This window comes from Ambystoma mexicanum, chromosome 8 (genome assembly GCF_040938575.1).
Source record: "Ambystoma mexicanum isolate Mex_15411 chromosome 8, UKY_AmexF1_1, whole genome shotgun sequence".
NCBI classification, from domain to species: domain Eukaryota; kingdom Metazoa; phylum Chordata; class Amphibia; order Caudata; family Ambystomatidae; genus Ambystoma; species Ambystoma mexicanum.
The window spans coordinates 499,379,509-499,398,796 of NC_090929.1; the positions used below are offsets into that span (position 1 = coordinate 499,379,509).

At 42.6% G+C, this 19,288-nt stretch overlaps 1 protein-coding gene across 5 annotated transcripts in view; it reads right to left on the reverse strand.

Annotated features, from left to right (window-relative positions):
• Window positions 1-19,288, reverse strand: part of NADK (NAD kinase) — a 798,433-nt gene that overhangs the window by 321,892 nt on the left and 457,253 nt on the right. For all 5 annotated transcript variants that reach the window (XM_069610162.1, XM_069610161.1, XM_069610163.1 and 2 more), the window contains one exon: window positions 7,554-7,737. In XM_069610162.1, coding sequence (XP_069466263.1) covers window positions 7,554-7,737 — 184 coding nt within the window. The remainder of the gene's footprint in view (window positions 1-7,553; window positions 7,738-19,288) is intronic.

A 19,288-nucleotide genomic window follows, 5' to 3' on the forward strand; every position in this document is an offset into this window, starting at 1 on the left:
GTATTTAGATAAATCTTTCTTTTTACAATACATAGTGTTTCAGTGTTTCTTTGGACCATGTGTATTACAATGCAAGGCATACATTAGTTTTCAAAAATTGATTAGCAGAGTTTGCTAATTGAATTTTTCTTGATTAGCAATTGTGTACTAATGGTTTTAATGCCACCAGAAGATACTTGTACCCATGATATAAAAGGAGCAACAATACAGCAGTTTTGTATATCGCTGAAGACATTAGTGAGATAAGTCAGGTCTTGCAAATTCTTTCTGTAAAATGGTGCAGGTCACCACAAACCCACATTAGTTTGGCACACTGCTGCTACACAGAGGCCAGCCATGCACAGTGAAAACTTATTTGACATTTACTGCCAACAAAGTAAAGTTTAAATAAAAGTTTCCAACATCCCCTGCAAATGGTACTGGCCATTCTTAAAATCTACTCGAATATGCGAGTGGGTGAAAATACTTTGCGAGCCCTGGATGAGTGTCTATAAAAAGGTTAGCTGCATGAATGGACACAAATAGATGATAAAAAGGCTCTGAAAACAGTTTGGCCAGCTCGCTCTACTGCAGGTGTAAATATATAATGCAATCATAATCATAGAGCAAAGTGTGCTCTGCAGTCCAACTACAGTGTACAGTTTTGCAGTAGGTCTGTAGATGTACAGACTGGGTGAAACTATTGATTGCTACTTTAAGTAAATATCAAGTTATCTTTATGTATTCATTATGTAAAAGACTAGATGGATGGTGTAGCAGGTGGAGAACTGGGCAAATTGGGCAGAATATTGTAGTTTGCGGCCATCTCACTTTCAGGGTAGCGGGTATAAACCAACATGGTAAGATAGCATGTCAAGGAGTATGGGATCAGTTGATGGGTTGTGCACCAGTTGCACGCTGTATGTAACCGGAAGGCCACAGGACTAGGTTTGCCATCAAAGCATTTGGCTGCATGGTCATGTACATTTTCAAAAGTGTCCACTCGTCAGCATCTTTCCCAACAAAATTAAATCTAGTTGACACTGAGATTTAGATACTTCACTGTAAAGCATGGAGACAATGCAGTGTTTTACAGTTGCAATACTGTAATTATGCATTATGTAACCGATTATATTTTTGGAAAAGGAACTGAAAGCCTTGTTAAAAAAAACAAAAAAACAAACACATACTGGTCTTTGGCAGACAGGATACAGTTAGCTTAGTAACAGTATTATCCCGATTATTTCTGGTTTGCAATTATTTGACAAATATAAAATGTGCGTAGCACTCCACACAGGCCTTTTGGCAAATTAGTGAAGGGGATGATACAATACTGCTGCACTCTTCCCTCCATCAGCCCCTTTGAACTTGCAGTGAACAGAGAAAAGAGGGGGGCGAGAGCTCTGAAGGCAAGAGAGGAATGCAGGGTAAGCTGTGCTTTCATTGAACCAGATAACTTAAATCGCAAACGTTGCTACACAAGTGCCAATTTAATTAACAAACCTACAGAATTGGATAGCAAATTTCTCTGCGACACTGCTTAGTTTATGACTTGCAATGTCTTTCTACTGATTCTACAGCCCTCCCTCCATCCTAAGATAAGCCTGGCTGCTCAGTCTACGCTACCCTGAACTCAGGTGGTACAGCCTTATACTAAGAGTGGAGTCTTGTACTGTCAATTGAATGGTTTCTACTAAGCCCTTTGTTGGACTTCAGAAGAAAACTGTCCCAACAACTGTACATCACTTGCAGATTATTACACAACTCTATTCACACAACAAATCTGCGGTGCGATGGGGACTGGGGGGGGGGGGGGGGAGAACCGACAGATCCATTCATGTTGACAAGACGGGTGAGGCAGCGATGCGTGCTCACCCCTCTGCTGTTTATAATTTATATTGATGAAGTCACCCTCCATGTTAGATAGAAATGCTTTGACAAACCAAATCTTGGGCTAGAAGCCATTCCAATGCGCCTTTTTTTGGATGACGTTTTGTTCCCATCAACAAAGGGGGCAGAAGTTACACTCTGAGCCTTTGTTGAAAAATGTACCAAGCTCCAACTCGAAATGTACCGAGCTCCAACTCGAGGTAAATATAGGTAAAACAAAACCCCTAATCTTTTGACCAAAATTCAAAAAGGTAGAACAAGTAAAATGTTTTGATTACCTTGGGGTAAGATTTAATGACCAAGGTAGCTGGACATCTCAACTTGTTAAATACAGCTCACTCTTAGAAAAATATGGTGGGGCAATTTGGAGATTTTTTTTCTTGCTCACAACCAGGGAGCTATTACACGTGCCCTTACAATGTACAATGCTTAGGCAAAATCTGCAGCATTGTATGGTGCGGAGATATGGGGCCTGCAGCAAACTAGATTTGGCAGAAAGATGCTTCCTTAAACACTTGCTTGGCATGCTGTCTGCGTGCCCAGGCATCCCCATTTATTTAGAGGTTGCCCTCAGGCCGGTCCTCTATTAGTTCAGAGTGTGGGCAACCCCGGAGCTCAAAATGTATCATGAGGCAGTCATACACATGCTGGGATCCGAGGGTGGTAGATAGGAGCCATGGTTCGCCCACGTCAAAGAGCACCTAATGAAATGTAACTTAGACGATCATTGGTACAATCACCTGGGTATCAAGAAATGTCATTCAGAAAACGTAAAGAATGCTTGGCGGGAGGCGGCTGAAGTGGGCACGATCAATGCATGCAGTAGGCTGGCAATGGGGAATTCACATCTGGCTTGCAAATTGTCCCTGGGGTTTGAACAATATCGAGACGTGGTCAACTCCCCCTCATGCATGCACTTTGTATATGAAATTAAGGTTAGGCCAACGTAACCTAACACATTGCACAAGCAAATGGGATACAATTAGAAATTATATATGACCGGTGTGTGGCTCAGCTAGGGAATCCTTAAACCATTTTTTGTTCTCTTGTCAGGGATATTATGCGGCAAGGAATAAGTACCTAAAGACAATATGTAATGCCCATGGTATACGTCGGATAAGCAAAGTGCAACTCCTATTTGGGCATTGTAATGAAACAAACATAGTATACTTTGTAGCAAATTATATCCACCAGGCATGGTGCATAAGAGCGAGAATATTGAAAGCTGTGGGAAACATGAGCTAAAACCCCTTATAAAAAGATGGTAAATATAAAACCCTATTTTGTAATGTGGTTCACATACCAAATGTAATCTGCTCCTCTCGATGCCTTGAACCTACTAATGCACCTTATTGCTCTTTTGCACATCCCTATGGGTTAGAAAAACCACCTCTTTTGCAATGATGTTGCTAGCAAAATTACAAATGCACTTCTCTGCTCTTTTGCACACTTACGCGAGGACCATCGTATTGCTGATGGAGCCCAGTGTTGTTTATGAATTTGATCTTCTCTTATTCTGTTGTCTATGAATCAGTGAAATGCGCTTCCTCCTACTGCTATTTAGGAATTGCAAAGGTCAAGAACGGAAATTGCGATTCATCTTGTTCCTGGCATGTTACCTTGTCTGCATTTATATCTGTTACACTCCATCTCCGTTTAGGGGACCACTTCGGTACCTCATCCTCGGGCAGTATACCAGGTACCTTTTATCCTTTTGGGGATATACAGATGAATTATGTCCTTAAGGGCATAGTGTAAAAAGGGTGACTATCTTACCGAACAGTTGTACCATGCATGCTCGCAGTGAGCTTGTCCATGCTTAACACCTCCCAAATCTTATAGTACCACTGCATGATGGAGTCTCTCGCTTTCTCCACTGTTGTACTATGCATTTCTTCGCACATAGTAAAAGGTTGGCACACATCCTGCTAATTGTCCTCCCAGAGTCTTGTTTCTCCTACCGCAGATATTTTCAACAGCACCAGTGACATGCTCAGGTGTAATGGAAACCCTAGTATCTCACCAAGCTCTAGCCAGAAGTGTTGGAGCTGGGGCCATCCCCATCACAAATGGCTTGTCGTTCCTTCCTCTCAGCACTCTCTCCAGCAGAGAGGTGAGTGCCCCCCCTCAATTTTGTGTAGCTTCCTAGGTGTATAGTGCCACCTATACAATATCTTTTATTGTAGTTCCCGATTTTGAACGCTTAAAATACATAACATTTTCTCATTAGCGCTGGTTTCCATTCTCGGTCTGTGAATGTTCTACCAGTACCTCTTTTCGATTTTCCTGATCTGCTGGTATGTGTAAAGGCCCTCCAGTCGCAGATTGAATTCTTGTCTACATTCCAGAAAGGATTTAGGCTTCCCTCCCTCATACATGTCCCTTAGTTCTCTCAAGCCCAATTCTATCCAACACCAGAATCTTTTATATTCCCCTCCCTAGGGAAAGGTCGGGTTTCCAAATATTGGCATTCATGGTGATGGCCATGGGGCGAGTGCGTTTGCTCGGACCTTGTCCCATTCTTCGAATATGCAATTCGTTATGGGATTCACTTTCAGCGGCCCTGGCCTGTCATGCTTCCTCATCCCCTATATTTTCCATATGTTCTCACCGCTATTGCCTGTTCCATCTTGACCCAGCTCTTGATGCAGTGTTTCTGCCCCATTCCATTAGCGCCCTTAACTGCGCTGCCCGATAATACTTTAGAATATACGTACACTTATTCAAGAGTTCCTTCCTTTCCAAATGAAATGCACAATATCTGCCTGTATGTCTTTTATCACCTTACGTGGCACAGGAATTGGGAGGGCATGAAACGGATACAAGAGTCTTGGCAGTATGTTCATCTTTATGATCGCTATTCTCCCCAGCCAGGAGGCATACAGATCCTTCCAACTAGCAAGGTCCTTCCTAATCTGATCAATCAGGACTGGGTAGTTTGCCCCAAACACCTGGTGTACTCCATTTGTCAGCTTTACTCCTAAGTAGGTGATGGCGGTTTTAGCTAATTTGAACGACACCTTGCTCTTGATCTGTTTTACTTCTTCCTGCCTCACCGCTAAATTCAAAATCTCAGTCTTGGTGGCAATTACCCTAAACCTTTGAGAAAACTTCCATTTCTTCCCTAACTTTGAGGGAGTTTCCTGAGTCTGCCACCATCATCAGCACATCGTCTGCAAAGAAACCCATCCTATGTTGTGCATTTATCCACTTGATCACCCCCCCCCCCCCGTATGTCCGGTCTCCCCGTTTTCTATCTGCAAATGGTTCCATGACCATTGCAAATAAGAGAGGAGACTGGTGGCATCCTTGTTTAGTCCCTCTGTGTATATCTTAATTCCTTAGTCAGCCTCCCATTCACCCTTACTATTGCTTTAGGGCCTCCTTAGTTCACCTGCACCATCTTCGCAAGTATCAGGCCTATCCCCATGGTCCTCATCACCTTGAACATAAAAGGTACAGCCCACTTGATCAAATGCCTTCTCGTCATCGCTCGACCTGTCTGCCTTGTCTATCACATGTAGGGCCCTCCTTATGTTGTCAAATGTATTCCTTCCTTGGATGATCCCCGTTTGATCCTTAGAGATTAGTGCAGGTAGCGCTCCCTCCAGTCTCAACCCCTATATGCTAGTGTATAATTTTGCATCTATATTAATAAGGGCTATTGGTCTGTAAAATGAGCTACGGTGTTGATCTTTTCCCCGGCTTGGGAATTAGAGTGATGTGAACCATTCCATGGAGAATGCTATTCTACCTTCTACCCTAAACTCATTGAAAAGCCATGCTAAATAAGGAGTCAGCTGCTGGCTTAACGTTTTATAAAACCTAGCCACAAATACATCAGCTCCAGGGCTTTTGTGGAGTTTCAACCTGCCTACTGCTTTCCTAACCTCCTCCTCCATTATCGGGTGCGCCAGCGACTCCGCCTGGTCTTTTGTCAGTCTTGACCCCCTCCAGCCTGCTAGATATGTATTTTGCTCCCTCTGGTCGCAAGGTTCCTCTTTGTATAGCACAGTGTTTATCACCCTGTGACGTAACTACACGCTTATTTGCATCGTCTTACGTTTTTAATGGAGATTTTTGTTCTTCGGTCTGTAGTGGTCTCGCTAGGATTGTCCCTGCTTTATCTCCCTGTTCATAGAAAGTTTGTCTGCTTCTTAGCACGGTACTCTCTGCCGCTCAATTATCTGCCTCAGCTGCCCCTTAACATGTATTAACCCGGTTTGTGTACCTGTTTGAGGTCCCTGATTTCCTTTTCTAGCTACGATGCCATCTCCACTCTTTTTGAACTTTCAACTCCTTTTCTTTACCAGTCAGGAAGTTTCGGAGGTAACCCTTGAACCTGTCCCACCTCTTAATCCCACTTTTCTTGGACTGGTTTCATCTTTTCACTTTTAAGAGTCTTCCTTTCAATTATTTTTGCAAGCTACGAACACTTTGCATGGTCCCTGGGTGGGCACCCATTGCATACCTTATAGTTATCTTGCAAGCAAATTTGGAATTACACTATGGGGCAGAACTTAAAATAAGTTTTCTTTGCTTGGGCCGTCAGTGCCAGGGGACTTAGACCAGAATTTTACATAAACAATTTAAGTCTTTACTTATATGACCTGTCCATAGCAGGTATTAGACTGAAGTCCCCCCTGGAGCCATCTCACTATCACCTTTGGTTGGACTGATGCTGTCTTGCTGGGTTGGATTGATGCATGTGCTCAGAAGTTGCTTTTTCAACGGCATAGTTTTGTTAATTGATACATTTGCTACCATGCCTCCCTCCCAACACCAGACCAATGGGGGGGGGGGAAATACGAGGGTGTCGAGGAGCATTAGGAGTCCCTGCACAAATAGTATAGTGCTATGGTAACAGGTGCGCACGCCTGTTTAGAATGAAGTAAACCTTTAAAGCACGGTGGAATATGCATAGAATGCAAACCTAAACAGGTTCATAAGCCCCAGGGGCGGAAACAGTGTGGTGTCCCTAGAAGATGAGCATAACACCAATTAAAAGGGATAAAAACTTGAGAAACAAGAAACCTTTTTGCAGAGGACATATACGAGCAGCTCCACTGCCTGTTCTTTTTATTCAGTGGTCGAAGTGTATGAAAAGTAGTGGAACCAGGTTCCCTGATGGCCTGCCCCTGCTCCCCACAAATCCCATCGCCACACCACACGCAATCCAACCACCCAGACAAAAACCTGCTTTAAGGGAATGTTCAGTGCACTGAACAGCTTTTCAACTTCTTCCTACACTTCATTTTAAAAACGAACCCATTCCAGAATGGTTTCTTTTCAAAATAAAACTATAGGAACGGAAAAACAAAAGTAGAGGAGCACGGCTCCCAACCGCTCCTGCCCACTTCGACCAGTTTTCACGCTACAATTAAAAACAGGCTAAAGAGGGACTAGAGAATTTTAAGTCACAGCTTGAAGCAACTTCCGTCCAACCTAAAACTGCTTTGTAACATTTAGTGATTTATCTGTACAGTGCATTCTCACTTATGGGGGCAGGCAGTGCAATCAATGTGCTACAGCCTTTACAAAGGATCATACTTGAATGTTTTCAAATACACTAAATGGAGATTGCACATAATGACCAAATACACTACTTCCCCTAAGGTCCCAATACCGACAGCTTACCATCAGGCGATTGACAGTTTGTGCAACTAGCAAGCTGTGCATCGTACCTGAAATCTTTAGAGCTGCCTGGAGCCGGAGAAGCAGACAGGCTACGAGACACGGCACGGCCCCTGTTGGGGTTCCCTCTGCTCAGAACTTCGTCATTGTTAAATGTTGAACAACAGTACGTGGGGGGTTCCTGTGTGCGCTCCATGCTGGAAGCCGAGAACCCGTTAAGAGCGGTCCCTTCGTCTAGATGGGGCGACAAAGAAACAGACAATGGTTAGAAACAGCAAAACTAATAATTAATTTTGAGTTGCAATTATCATTTGGAACAAAAACGATTATCAAGAAATTATAACATGTCAATCTAGTTCAAAAGACTTTACTTACACTAAGCAGTTAGTAAAATATACATTTCATCAATGCCACCTTCCGAGGATACACACAAAACTGGGTTGAATGACCCACTCAACAACCGTCAGCAAACCCCTCCATACAGTACAGCTGTAACATGGCAAGGGACTACTAGCCAAAAGTGCGAGTCCATCTACTGAGCACAAACAAGGAAAATACCTGTTCTATGGGATGGTTCCCAATCACAAGGGTATGCAATCACAATGCAGAAACACAGGTTTGGGGTTAATGTTGGGGATTAACTGCATCACACTTTCTTACTGAACAGCGAGCGGGATCAGTCTGATACACAAGTAGCTATATCTCCTCTGGTAAGGCAGGGTGAGCTAAAACACCAGAGGGCATCATACCATAGAACTAGTAATTTGGCTTTGTTGGTTGGCGCAGAGGGGCATTTTCTTTATGAAAATACCAGATTTAACACTCAGGATCAGTGGTACAGGCAGAGCCATTGATAAGCTAAGTAATAGGAGGCTTCCACGAGGTACCACGGCTGCAGCAAATGGTGCACTCCAAAAGGCTACAAGAAGCGATTGGTGCACGGCAAAAATGACAACTGCCCTTTAATTGCTTTCTGAGCAGCAGTGGCCTGTTCTGGCCTTAGCCTAATCACACTAAGGCCGCTGCAAGAGTCAATGACGTCTCATGTGGCACATACAATTTCAAACTCTGCTACCTTTAGAAATAGGAGATCTGCAAGAATACACAGAAAATCTCAAGTTCAAAGGAATCTTGTAATGATAGATGCCAATCCTCCCCTTTCCCACTGCAGACCCAGAATCGCCGGAACCGAACCAGGGCCATCTTTAAATACCTAGGGAGAAAGGGTAGCAATCAACGGGGAGCCATGTTCCTGCTTCTTGCTCTAACATCTGTAACAATAAAGACTCCAAATAATACCGACACATTATCTCCCTTGCTCTGGTGAGTTGCTTGGTCTATCAACCCCAAGGTGTATGAGCGGATAAAGAGGAGGCCCTAGTGTGGGGGCATGAAAGGCAATGGAGAGGGATCAAAATCATGCGTAACCATGTGAACAAGGTTCTGCGAAAGCTTCACTAGCTTTAAGATGAAGATCACTGCCAAGAATTATTCTGCCATTACTCCCTGCATACAGATGTAAAATGGCCGCCTGTGCACTTCAGACCTCTTATTTCTACTTGTAACAACTGACCGTAATCTTGCAATTGAGAAGTCCTCAATAGAGAACCTTTGCATTACCAGTGTTTCCTAGTAACCAGTCTCCATTTCTCATTGATCCCCATGTTTTCCTAGATCTGTGCGTAAACCCAATAGAGGCAGCAAAACATCTTCCATTCAGTAGAAATGCATGTGCTGGCCATACTCTGCAGAGAAGAATAGCAATAATGTGAATACTAGATTTCAAAGGGTATTTTGTAGTTGCATTGGTAGCACAATGCTACACGAGTTGCCATTGTCGTTATGTGAAGATAATGTTATGTTAATCTGCTTTTATACTGTGCCAAACCAGTTACTGTTGTAGTGTGAGCACCTTGCTTTGTAGAGTGGCAATCTGTATCCGACCAGGTATTTTCAGACCTTAGTCTGCTGGAGGAAAGAAAATGAGCCTGGAGGAAGATATAAAAATGGGAAATGGATACTACAACCCAAGACGAGGGATGCAGCAGGGAAACATGTTTTATTGTTTTATTGTAGCTTGAGTGCCTGGCAGACCTCTTGAGGTGTGTGGGGTGAGTTCTGTAAAAGAGAGAAGGGGGTTGTCAAATGTGATGAATTGTGTTTGGTCCCAAGGCATATTTGAAGTATTTTAAGTTAGTAAACATAGTGAATGCATGAGGAGCTGCTCAGACAATCCGAGAAGTTAGGTGGCTTATTTGCCCAGACATTGTTTAAAAGTAGTACACCAAGTCCAACTGCAGAAACTTAATTCTGGACTGCCAAAAGTGGGCTAGTCAAGAATAGACCATATAAAAAATAAATAAAAAGTGAATGGTGCTGGTAACAGTCAACGTAATACATTAACAATGAAAAAGGCTGGCCCTCGATGTAAAAAAAGTCATTATTAAGGAGTTTGCTCCGTGTCATGTCGACTTTATTTTAGTTCACGGTGAGTGATTTTATGCTCTACTTGGGGGTAAGATATCAAAGTATGTTAATACATATTCATCTATAGTGAGAAAATATACCTTGAGCTCCCTATGCAGCTCTTTTCATTAGACTATGTGCAAGGCTGATGCAGATCTATAACAAACATGCTAATTAGGAAGAGAAGGGCCAGATGTCTGTCCTTCTGTTTGCAAATGACAGCCTGGCACCCTTTTGTGTGAGATGATGTGAATAGGTCTTTGGTTCAGAGACGGGAAGGCTTTCAAGCCTTTCAACGCAGCAGCATCATCATTGTGAACCTAAGTGCGTTTAAACCTTGAACAATGGAAAAGGAGAGTAAATACCCTCTGCTCGCTATCCATTCCCCAAACTGCCACTAACGGCCAGGGAAGCTGGAAGGAACAACAAGCACTTTTCAGTAAGAGTTTGTTTTGAACTGTTGCTCCACTGAGAACAAAGCCCTGGGAGTTCTTGAGGCGTGCTAGGGATTTAAAGGGGCTGGCAGAATGGCCAGAGTAGCAGAGTCCCATCGTTTTGGGCTGAAACTGGGCTCTTCTGGGAGTGAATCTGAACAATCCAGTCTTGCCTAATCTTCTCAATCTGGGCCCCATATACTATGTCCCGTTAAGACGTCAACATGGGGATCTTGGATTCAAAAGGGATCTAGAGTCTGCTTATCAGCTTACATGTGCAGGTCTGCTTCAGGTGATAGACCCCCCTTCTTAAAAATGGGTGCCACTCAACTGTATTACTTATTTATTTGGGTGTTAGTCGAGTGTTACCTGCCACCTTATAGCCGCTTCAGCACTGGACATTTGACATGAATGTGCAACATCATAATGAAACATAACATAATATAATATAACCAGACTTAACACGATCTGTCCAGGTAGTATAACAAAACTGTTGTGTCCCAGAATTAAAGTGGTGGGTTAAAAACATTTTACAAAAATAATTAAAAAGTATCACAACGCCACTAAAAAAGAAAAAGTAGTTGTGTGATAATGTCATCACCCCTTTCCCAGTGGTAGCCTCGTCCCATGTGGCCAAGGGATGGCAGCCGCTACCTGATCCTGACCCTTGGGGCGGCTATACGAGGGAGGACCACATGGAGGGAGGTGACCCTCAGAGGGGTGATTCATCATAGGAGACATGGTATCCCTTTTCCTTTTAGGGATACCGCCCCCAAACCTTCCATTCCCCATGCCTTGATGGCATATTGTCATGGCTCTCTTCACCCACCCATGGAAGCTACTGAGAATACCCTGAAATGTCCCATACATAAAACACCCTTGACTGACATGCATTTACATGCATGTGAAATTACTGCAACAAGGAAGCTGATGAAGTAACGAGGATCAGTGAAGGCGAGAAGCACAAGACAAGCTCTAGTGTTTGCGAGCACATGGTAGGTGCTGGGATATTAAAAAACCCTAATCAGCTGGCAGAGGAGAGATGCTGCAGCGGAAATTCCTATCCTCTCGGTATCGACCACGGAATTACTGTGTTAGAGAAGTTTGTGGAGCCAGCCGTCTTGGGGACAAGGCCAGAGGAAGGAGACTGAAGGGACTGGTCTGCTGCTTATAAGCCATGTGAGGAGGAGAGAAAATGTCCTGGTGATTGTGGGAACTGGAGAGCAGCACGCCGCCTGAACACAGAGAAGCACACAGCAGGTGAGCAAAAATTGCAAAGGACGCCTAAGCTGTCAAGCAAAGTCAGTGGGCCTGGAAAAGGGGAATGGGACGCCCAAGTGCTGGTTCGCATTCACTGCGAGAAAGCTAAAGAAGGACACAGAAAGCCAGCGAGTCCTCAGGAGGGAAACATGGCCACTGAGGCATTTCGGCTACTTTGCCAAGGACAAACAGGAGTAAATGTAACATACTTTCATCGATCTCCCTCTCCACCTGTGGTGTTCCCCAGGGGTCTAACCTCTCGCCCTGGCTTTTCAATCAATACCTGGAAGCTCTCGCCTACAGCATTTCCATTTTCTGCTCAAACTTCCAGTGCTATGCTGATGACACTCATTTTCAGGCTGCCCTCGGCCACCTCCTCTCCCTCCCTCATTTCCGATTGCCTAATTGCCATTAGAAATTGGTGTACTTCCCACGAACTTTGTCTAAATGCCAAAAAGACTGAGATCCTCCTCATCGGTACACGTTCACCATCCTTTCCCCTCACTCTCTGGCCGGCCTCACTTGGCCCTCCTCCTACCCCCACCTGCGAGGCAAAGAACCTCAGGGTCATCTTTGACTCCACACTTTCCTTCTCCGCACACATTTCTGACATTGCTAAAAAGTCAAACTTCTTACTTCACCTCTTCATAGGTACTCTGCCTTTCCTCTCCTTCCCCCAGAAGCTCACGGTCTGTCGAGCTCTGGTTCTCTCCAGGTTGGACTACTGTATCAGCCTCTTTCTAAATCTACCTCCCTCCACTCTCTGCCCTCTACAACTAATCCAGAACAGGACTGCAAGACTTGTCCTTGGCCTCAAGCCCTGGGATCGCATCTCTCCAGCTCTGAAATCCCTTCATTGTCTCCCAGTGGATGCAAGGATTACATTTAGAACCCCCTGCATTGTCCACAAGGCTATCTGGGACCTGGGTCCAAAATACATTCAACTATCCCTCTGCAAATACCTCCCCTCTTGAGCCCTTCGCTCCTCTAACTCCCTCAGGGTCAGTCGGTTTTCAAAGAAATGAGCTGGGGCAGATCGGTCTTCGGCTAGGGCCTCCTTTTGGAACAGCCTACTGGCCACCTTGAAACTTGAGAACCATCTCCGGTTCCGGAAGCACCTCAAGACCTTCCTCTTCACTTCCGCCTTTGCCCCTCTTCTCCCCTGCTGACCTATTTTCTCTCTAGGCACTGTGCACCTGGACACCTGGACACCTGGACACCCTCTGTCCTTTGGGCCCAGGTACCTGCTCACCCCGCCTCCCTCCTGCACTGCCTCCGGGCATCCGATTGCACTGGGTTCTGTATCTGTACCCATACACTCCCCCACTCTTCTTCTGCACTTATCAGATATACCCTATCTGACTAATCTTGCACTTGACACTTACCGGCTGCACTACCACCTATTCATTGCCTGTATTTATTTAACTTATTCTTTATTCTTTTCTCGCCTCTGTTCTGCACTTTCCACTTCTCCTCCTTCCATGCACTTTGGCCCTTTTTCCCTTCTCCATGCACTTGCGCGTTCTTAATGTCACTGGGCCTAGTAAGATAGTAGTTTATTTTTTGGTCTCCCTTGTTCCCCTCCCTTTGCTTGGTCGCGCTCTGAAACACTTGTGTATGAGCGTGATCTAAATAAAATATATCATACGAAAGGGAATATGAAACCCAATATTTCCAGAGGGGAATTAATGGTATGAATGCATGATATGTACAAGTTTGCAAGTGTGTCAATTGAAGTACAAGAGAAAGCCCTGGTAGGAGAGTATACCAGGCAAGGACAAAACTGAGTAGAGGTTTTCATTAAAGTGAAGGAAAAACCTGGCAGGGGAGTATACCAGTTTTGCATACAAGCTGCTTTGTTGACCAGAAAAGTTTAAGGAAAACTCATATCCTTAAGAGTTTAAAGTTTGAATGCTGCTGCAGTACACAAATGTGCCATGCTTGGGATTTGCATTTACTAGGATTCAGCATTTGGTTAGGCATTGCAGGATTTGCTACGACTGGGACTACACCGAGCATGCACAGTCGGATGCAGCTATGTGTACTCATTCTGCCCCCATGTGTCATTACTCGTATTTCATAATCTGTGGACTCTCGGCCCACATTCTGCTTAGTGGGTACACATGACCTGTGTTTGGTGAGTCCTGCAGTCAACTCGATCCCATATAGTTGAGACTTTGGGCCCTTGTTGTCATTTGTTTGCAGATTTGGGTGCCACGTTTAGGACTGATGTTTGTAATTTGGCAATCTCTTGTACACCATGAAAATGTAAATGTACAAGTCAGCGGTATATTCAAATGTACCTTTCACAATTAGTAGAAATCAATTTGTGTGTGTTATACCATATACTGACCCAATTGTACTCGGTTTCGTCAATTGAACGTGAAGGTTGGGAATTAATGGTTGGCTTTGTAACGATGGAACACTCTGCCTGGAGATCTGGTGGGTATGCAGAATATAGAGGGGTGTTATGGGGATGGCACAGGTGTTGCTTACCAGGGTCACATGAGTTAGGTATTAATGCCTATTTACTGCAATGTTTCTAATGAAAGCTGAGGACCAAGAGTCACTATCCGGGTGATGGAATAAGGAATAGGGGGTAGGGTTATGTTTGATTATGGATGAAAGGGTGACTGAAATTTGAGTTGCTATTGGTCATAACCAGGGTTCTAGGATTTTGGTTAGGCTGGTTAGTTATATTGATGGGAACTTACATTCAGATGTTTTTAACGAATATGTACTTAGAGATTAGTGGGGGAATGGGAGCAACACTAAATGAAATTTTGGGGTTTTATAGATTAATATCAGTTTAGGATAGTGGTATGTATGGTATAGATTGGAATATTTGGGAGGGGGCGGGACAGTCCCTTTCTATGAGATTGTGGAAGAGAAATTCCAGAGGTTTGGGTTGTGTAAATCCAAGGAGTTTTTTTTAACCTTTTTTATTTTTTGTATTTTTCTTTTCGTACCTTTATATTCTTGTTTTGGTGTTTACTTGCCTTGTATTGCCAGGATCTTTCTCAGGAGGGTTGCGCGACTGTTCTCTAATGGCTTCATATTGTAAAAGGAGTTTGAGAGTGGTCTCATGGAATGTTAATGGGGCTAACTGCGCTAATAAGAGTTACATGATTTTGCAGAGATTAGAGGAATTGGGGGCAGATGTTGCAATGTTACAGGAGACACATTTGCTGGAGGTGGATGTTGATAAGTGGATAAGTGGAAAAAGAGATGGGTTGGTAACGTTTATTGTTCATCTCTTACTTCAAGTTCTAGAGGGGTTTGCATTTTGCTTAGGAAGGATCTTCCGATTACTGAAATGACATGTGAAAAAGATCTAAATGGTAGAGTTATTTGTGTTAATATGAAAATCCAAAATGTTGCCTACTGTATTTGCAATATATATGCTCCTAATGGTGGGGATGGAAGTTTTTATACCTCCCTAGCTCACTTCATGCGAAATGTTAATGTAAGGGATGTTATAGTAGGGGGAGACTTTACTGTTACATTGGATCCATATATGGATAAGAGTGGAAAGAATTTGGACAATGCTAATAACTTAAAAAGAGAGGCCTTGAAGAAATGTATGAATGATTGGAGTCCGTCAGATGTGTGGCGATTACAGAACCCAGTAACTAGACAATATTCATTCTATTCAGCAAGTCATAGTGTACCCATGGATTGATCTCATCTTGACTTCTGGTTTGTGTACTCAGTCCTATAAAAGGTATCAAAGCCATTGTAATTTCTGACCATGCACCGATCTTTTTGGATATGAAACTCACTTTCCCTTCACCTAAGTCAAACCATTGGAAGATGAATGTCACGCTTCTTGATGATAACGATGTTGTGGATAAAATTGTAAAAGAAGCAAGTTTTTTTGTGGATCAAAAATTGGACAGGTGATGTGAAAGAAGAATATGTATGGGAGGCATTTAAAGCTTACATGAGAGGAATGTTGATAGGAATGTCGAACAAAAAGAAAAAAGAGAAAGACACAGATTATAAAGCTGAATGAGGAAACAGAGAATGTTCAAAAAGAAAACATGCAGAATTTCTCAATTAGCTCAATTGGTTTCCTGAAAAGAGAAAAAAAAAATAAAATAAAAGAGAAGCTAGATGACCTGCTTATGTCAAAGACTGAGAGACTATTATTTAGGACAAAATGCACATACCATGAGAAGGGCGAAAAATGTGATAGGCTGCTGGCTCATTGATTAAGGTCTATGGAAAATGAAAGGATGATTAAGGCTATTGAAAAGAAAGATGGGAATGTATCCTTCGATCCTAAAGAAATTAATGATAGCTTCAAAGAATATTACTCAAATTTATACTCTTCAGAGGTTCATATAACTCAGGAGGAAGTGAAAAAATGTGTTGATGGTTCCCATTTGAAAAGAATAAAGTCAAAGTACATTGATTCCCTAAGGAAAGATTTGAATGTGGAGGAACTCAAGTCTGCTGCTAGTGCACTGAATTCAGGGCAATGTCCGGGCCCGGATGGAGTACCGGCCGAAAGGTATAAAAGTTTCCCGGAGGAAGTTTTTCAGCTTATGTTGGCTATGTTACATTCATCTTTACAGGACGGTCGTCTTCCAGAGACTATGAGGCATGCATCGATATCTGTTTTTTTGAAGGAAGGGAAATCTCCAGTTAAAACGAGCAGCTATCGGCCAATAAGCTTATTGAACATAGACAATAACATTTTTGTGAAAGCTTTGGCTCTAAAAATAGAGAACTCGATATCTGATATAATTGACCAGAGTCAGACCGGATTTGTTAAAGGGATGCATGCCTCGGATAATATGAGGAGACTTTTGTTGACTTTGTTTGAAAGTGCAGAACATATGGAAGAAGTGGTGGTGTTGTCACTGGATGCGGAGAAGGCTTTTGATCGGATAGAATGGAAATATCTTCTGGTAGCCTTGGAAGGTTTCGGATTTAAGAAAAACATGATTGATTGGATAAGGCTATTATATACATTACCTACAGCCAGTGTGAACACTAATGGTTTGGTCTCTGACAAATTTGAACTTGAAAGGGGGACAAGACAAGGTTGCCCCCTGTCGCCCATTTTATTTGTCCTTCAATGGAATTATTGGCTGTGAAGATACGAGATGACAGGGCAATTGAAGGTATTTCTTATGGGGAAGCATGTCAAAAATCTGGCTTTATGCCGATGATATGTTGCTGGTTGTACAGAATGTGAATTCCTCCATCCTGGCACTAATAAATCAGATAGACATTTTTCACAAAGTTTCTGGTTATAAAATCAATTGGTCGAAATCCGAGGCACTGCCAGCATCCAGTTCCTGCTCGACCTTGACATTACAGAATTATGCCTTTCATTGGTGTCCTGACAAGATGCGCTACCTTGGAATTTGGCTGACTGAAGATGTAGCTAAAATGATGGAAGTGAACATTACACATGTTATCCAAAATATGGAGTCAGACTTTAAAAGTTGGAGTGAGTTGCATTTAAGTCTATGGGGAAGAGTGCATGCAATCAAAATGATGACGACTCAGAGAGTTAACTATGTTTTAAGAATGATTCCTTTGCAACTTAAAAAATGTTATTTGAAGAAAATGGAAAGCTTGGTCCAGTCCTTCCTATGGGAGGGGAAACAACTGCGTCTAAAACTATGGAAACTGCAACTTTCGCAAGAATGTGGTGGTCTGGGGGTCCCGGATTTTGAAAATTATCATTTGGCATTTGGGGCTCGTCACTTGGTGCCTTTTATAGAAGAATCATCTGATGTGTGGACTATGGCAGAAACGAGTAGAGCTTCACCTCTCTCCCCCAGGCCAATTCTGTCAACAGCGGATGGAATGGGATATAAATCATCACCACCAACGGCTTTTGTGAGATTATGATGGAAGAATCTATGGAACAGGAGTGGCAAAGATGTTTCACAGGATGGGTTTACTTCTCTCTGGCTAAACCCAGACATTACGTTGAAAGGGAAACCTCTGTTTTGGCCAAATTGGTTACTAGGAGGTGTACAGTGGCTGGAGGATCTTTTTGAAGAAGGAAAATGGATCAGCTTCAATAGAATGAAGATAATTAAAGATCTAAGAGATTGCATTTTGGGAGAATATAGGAAGATGAAAAAAGCTCTGGTTCACAAGATTCCGGATGGGTGCCAAAGGTGGCATGTATGGCTGAGAGAACATAAATCAAAAGGCGGCATGGCCTCGAAAGTGTACAAGAATCTTGAACAGTATAAAGATCCAAACTATGAATTACTATCAAAATGGTCAGACATATTAGACTATGAGATGTCGGAAGATAGATGGAGATATGTGTGTAAAAATGTGGCTCTGACATCCTTGAGTCTAGGAGAAAGGTGCAGAATGATCAAAATTCTTAACAGAGTTTTCTGGACCCCACAAAGATTGCATGCAAGAGGTTTGTCAGATTCAAGTGGCTGTTGGAGATGCAAACATGCTGATGGTTCCTTTGAGCATATGATTTTGGATTGTTATGAATTAAGATCTTTCTGGAGTGGGGTCACTAATAAGATGAATGAAGTTCTTCTGGTACATCTGGACTTTGATTATCCCACTATAATTTCAGGAGAGGATGACATGGTGGATGATCTCTCTTTTCCACAGAAATGTTGTTTTTTCAGAGCGTTCAATTCTGCCAAGAAAATTATTTTGAGGAAATGGAAAGGTGATGTTAGACCAACATATTTAGAATGAATGGGTGATTTGAGACAAGTATCTAGAATGGAGAGATTGATTTTGTACAAGCATGAGAAAATGAACTTGTTTGATCAAATCTGGGGTAGATTTTTGGATTTATGAGACTGTAATCTTCCTAGGTTAATGCAATTCAGTTTTTTGAGCTTTCCATTCATGAATGTGTAGATCCTGGCTTTTATGTATGTTCGTGTATTGGTTGTATACCTTGTGTTGTATTTATTTTAAAATTTAATAAACATGTAAATTAAAAAAAAAAAAAAAAAAAAAAAAAGAGTTTAAAGCACATTACAGAGAAATCCAGGGGAATGGAGCCACCCTCTGAAAGTGTGAACTTTATCCATTTGAGAACTTATGTTGGAGTTACGCCCTTCCTTTTTTGTATTTTACTTTAACATTTTGTTCACTTTCACAGCCAAAGACATTAATTACCCTTTTCATCTTAAAGTACATTTTTTTAATTTTGAGGGCCAGAATAGTATTTTGGACACAGTACATTTTGCTTTGGACATCATGACAACTGACCGATCCTTAGTTTTGGTTAAGGTAGGGAAAACACCGGTTAGAATAGGACAGCAAGGCATTTTCCAACCCCTTTTTATTTTGAATAAAAGTCTATAGCCAAAACTACAAGCTCTCTGTGTCTGCATCTCATTCCTGGCTCCTCACACTTACAAGATCGCAACTGGGACAGGAGAATTATTTTTTTTTTTTAAAAAGGGAAAAAAAAAACACAAAGAAGGAGCAGAGTTAGGTTTAGATGCAGTAAGGGAGGAAGTGGAAGTCCAAAGAGGTGGATGGGGGTAGGGCAAGTAAGGCGAGCACTCACCTAAAACAAAATGAAGGTGTAAATCAAAAAGCACAATGTCAAGTAAACTTTTCTGGTAAACATGCATTTGGGAGCAAAACACAGATCCCAACAG